Genomic DNA, 3,656 nt, shown 5'->3' with positions numbered 1-3,656 from the left:
TTAATCCGAGAACTGAACCCGGTAGGATTGACAATACCCGGTGATCAGTTTTTAAGGATTAGCTCCTCGACAATTAGCCAAATTGTTAAATATTTAGGAAAGGAAAATGTACACCTTTGGTATATTCACGAGAAATCAAACAACTCAAAGGAGAGTTAGTTTCTATTTTGACACGGTGGATTGTAATAAATAATTAATACTTATTTGCTGAGTATTCAAAAATGTGGTAGAAGAGGTATATCTGGCTAGGGAGAATATGAGAGAGAATAACAATAAACTTCGAATGGTAACAGCGGGTTGGGCGGTGCGGGACAAGCGGATTGATTAGTGCGGTGCGATTTAAGTGTGGTTTGTGTCAGAAAAACGCATACTGCGGGACGAGTGAGGTTCGTCTAAAAGAAGCGGTTTAAGAAATATGTGAATGGTGACCGAAATAATAAAAAGTGCGGGACGAATGCTTGAATGATATTTATAAACTAAATAGTGCTGGATAAACTAATATTCTACTTGTTATTATAAATATATTTTATATACTATAAAAGTACAAATAAATTACAATCAGAAAATAAATATATTTTATTGATTTTCCTATAACATATTTGCAATATTATCTATTATTGCATCATATGTCATTCATCTGTTACTTCAACTGTTTTCACATCGTCCAAATCAGTATGAAAATCAGTTTTTCTTTGTGTGTTGAAATTTTCTGTCTCTAACTCTCTGCCGTTATTTCAGCAAAATCTTATCTAAAATAATGTCATTATGTCAGTATTGCGATACGGTTTAAGTGCAGTTTGTGCAAAAAATGCATACTTCAGAATAATTGTGGTTCATCTAAAATTATAAAAAACAATGTCAGAATGTTTCTATTTTATCTTAGTTGTGTAATTTTATAATGATACTAATATAATTTAACAAGTAATTAAATTTATAAAATATTCAATGCACACATATTTATCTATTATGAGCAATGTATAAATACAAAGATACATTTTACACTTATTTAAACATAGATATATTGATTATTTTATATACTTATTATTTTAAATCACTCAATTTTGTAATAACTAAATAAAATATTAGTAGAGTTCATTTTGGTAACTAATAAAAGTATATATAAGATTAAATTTCTATATTTTCTAAAAGATAAAACAGAAAAATATCAAGAGGTGCATTTTTTTTGGCCATCCAAAAAGTGCTTATATATGTGTTATTTTGTATTTAACAGTTTAGAATAAGGAAATATTTTTTCATGTTTTGCTTTGCTACCGCTACAGTTACCTTTCCCACACCATTTATCTTCCTTTCATTTGTAGGTGCGTTCCAAGCAGAAACATGTACCGCACTTCATTTTCTTTTTATTTACTTATTTATGTTTTAATAAAAGTCAAACCAAAGAATTTTGGTTGAATGGCGACATATTTAACGTCCCGCAGTGCGTTCCTTTCAAACCACTGGTAACACTCACAGCCAAAGAAAGCAAAAATCTTTGAGAACATCAAGATTTAAAGTTTTCAGTTTCTATCTTAAAAACATCAATTTTTATCTTTCGAACCAAATCCAAGTTTACAGATCTTTCCTCGCTTTACTCTAAAATACAGCTTTCACATATCGATAAAGCTACATCAAAATCTTCTCTCTCTAAATAACATTAAACCCTTTAGTATGTAAAATTCCTCACAAAACCCTAATAAAAAGTAAACAAACATCATTCCATGATAACATCACTACTCAGTATTTATACCACCTTATGTGTAACCCCACATGCCCCAAAAACTTAACTAATCTAAGCTTCGTATACTCCATATCACATCTATTTAATTTGGGCGAGTGAGTAGATTCATTAATTCTTGGATTTTGGGGGATCTGAGTTTTCCTTAGAGAAGTCATTATGTCTTTAATGGGGTTTGTTGGAAAGATGTGTCAGTGACATGAAGAAGACGAACAACAACAATAAGCTTGCAATAAATGTTTGGCCTTCATCTAACACCACCCACAAATAGCGTTTTTCATACCCTTCAATAAAAGTCACTACAGTGAAAACGAGGAGATTCCTGAGCCATTACAATGTCTTCTTATTTGATCTTCACTTCCATTATCTTACTCTGCCTCCTCTCTTCTTCCTTCTCCTCCTATGCTTCTCTACATAAGGCCACAAACGAAAGTGTGACTTTCCGGCCTCAACATGAGATTCAGAAGCTGAAACTCATCAGAGAACACCTCCCAAAGATCAATAAACCCGCCATTAAGACCATTCAGGTAAAATCCAAACTATCTTCTTTCTTTTTTATGTGTAAACTAGGTTCAGAGACGTGTGTTCGTTTACAGAGACATTACGTGATTTTTAAGGATTTTTTTTTTCAAAAATAAAGAATTTGCTAACAAATCTTGATACATTTCGGTAGTTTACTTTCTGTTTAATTTTTAACATTGAAAAAGTCAGTGTTTGATATACATCTTTTAAGCTTCTAATACACTTTGTTTTTCCTCAAAATATGTCATAAGCGCGTATGTAATATTTTTTTATGATGAACATGCGAATGTAATTTTTTCACCATTAAGAAAACTTCTGAGTTCTGACTAAGTTAATGTTCTTGTGATTATTTCAGAGCTCAGATGGAGATATAATAGATTGTGTTCCATCTCATCACCAGCCAGCTTTTGATCATCCCTTGTTACAAGGACAAAGACCAATGGTAATAGCTCACATTTCTTGTACTTATCATAATTATTTAAATCCCAAAGCCTCTAAATGATATGCAAACATGTTTAGGATCCACCAGAGATGCCCAAAGGGCACAGCCAAGAAAATGAATCCCATGAAGATTTTCAGCTTTGGAGTTTAACCGGTGAGTTTTGTCCAGAAGGTACGATTCCGATCAGAAGAACAACGGAGCAAGACATGTTAAGAGCAAGTTCTGTCCGTAAATTTGGTCGCAAAATAAGGCGCGTGAGAAGGGACTCGAGTAGTAACGGCCACGAGGTACTCATTACTAGCTAAACTTTAGCAAGAAGTCAGAGCTTATTACTTTTTATTTATTAATCTCTTAAAAGAAATAGGTACATAATAATACCAAAAATCACCTTTCTCGCAAATCTTTGCAATGCCACTAACAGAATGTTACTTGTCAGAGATTACTGTTTTTTGTTCGAGAAAGAAAAGAAAAAGATTATACTAGTATATTCCAATACAAATTAGTATAAGCTTTTATGTGTAGCATGCGGTGGGATACATATCGGGAAGTAAATACTACGGAGCAAAAGCGAATGTAAACGTGTGGACGCCACATGTAAGTAGCAAATACGAGTTTAGTCTATCTCAGATTTGGGTCATCGCCGGTTCTTTCGCCGACGATCTTAATACCATCGAAGCTGGTTGGCAGGCACGTGCCATATATCTCCCCTATTTGTCAATAATTATTTAATTTTCTTTATTATTTATCTTATTTACTTTCACAAAACTATCGAAATTTTTAGCATTTTGATTATGTCGGACAGGTTAGCCCGGATCTGTACGGAGACACTAACCCAAGATTCTTTACATATTGGACGGTATGCATATATACTTTCATCCAACTTTAAAACTGTAAATCAAAAACTCTTTTTTCTTTTTCTTTTTCTTTTTCTTCAAAAAAAAAAAAAAAAAAAAAATA

General features: G+C 32.5%; 1 protein-coding gene across 1 annotated transcript in view; it reads left to right on the top strand.

Annotated features, from left to right (window-relative positions):
* Positions 1-1,472: 1,472 nt before the first annotated feature.
* LOC106308333 overlaps positions 1,473-3,656 on the top strand; it is a 3,527-nt gene continuing 1,343 nt past the window's right edge. Inside the window, exons 1-5 of the mRNA XM_013745498.1 lie at positions 1,473-2,262; positions 2,613-2,699; positions 2,777-2,986; positions 3,222-3,386; positions 3,502-3,555. Of these exons, the coding sequence (XP_013600952.1) occupies positions 2,071-2,262; positions 2,613-2,699; positions 2,777-2,986; positions 3,222-3,386; positions 3,502-3,555 (708 nt within the window). The 5' untranslated portion in view covers positions 1,473-2,070. The remainder of the gene's footprint in view (positions 2,263-2,612; positions 2,700-2,776; positions 2,987-3,221; positions 3,387-3,501; positions 3,556-3,656) is intronic.

Source organism: Brassica oleracea, chromosome C8, assembly GCF_000695525.1.
Source record: "Brassica oleracea var. oleracea cultivar TO1000 chromosome C8, BOL, whole genome shotgun sequence".
In the NCBI taxonomy this organism is placed as follows: domain Eukaryota; kingdom Viridiplantae; phylum Streptophyta; class Magnoliopsida; order Brassicales; family Brassicaceae; genus Brassica; species Brassica oleracea.
The sequence above is the reverse complement of the archived record's forward strand: the minus strand, read 5'-3'. Positions and strand labels throughout refer to the sequence as shown.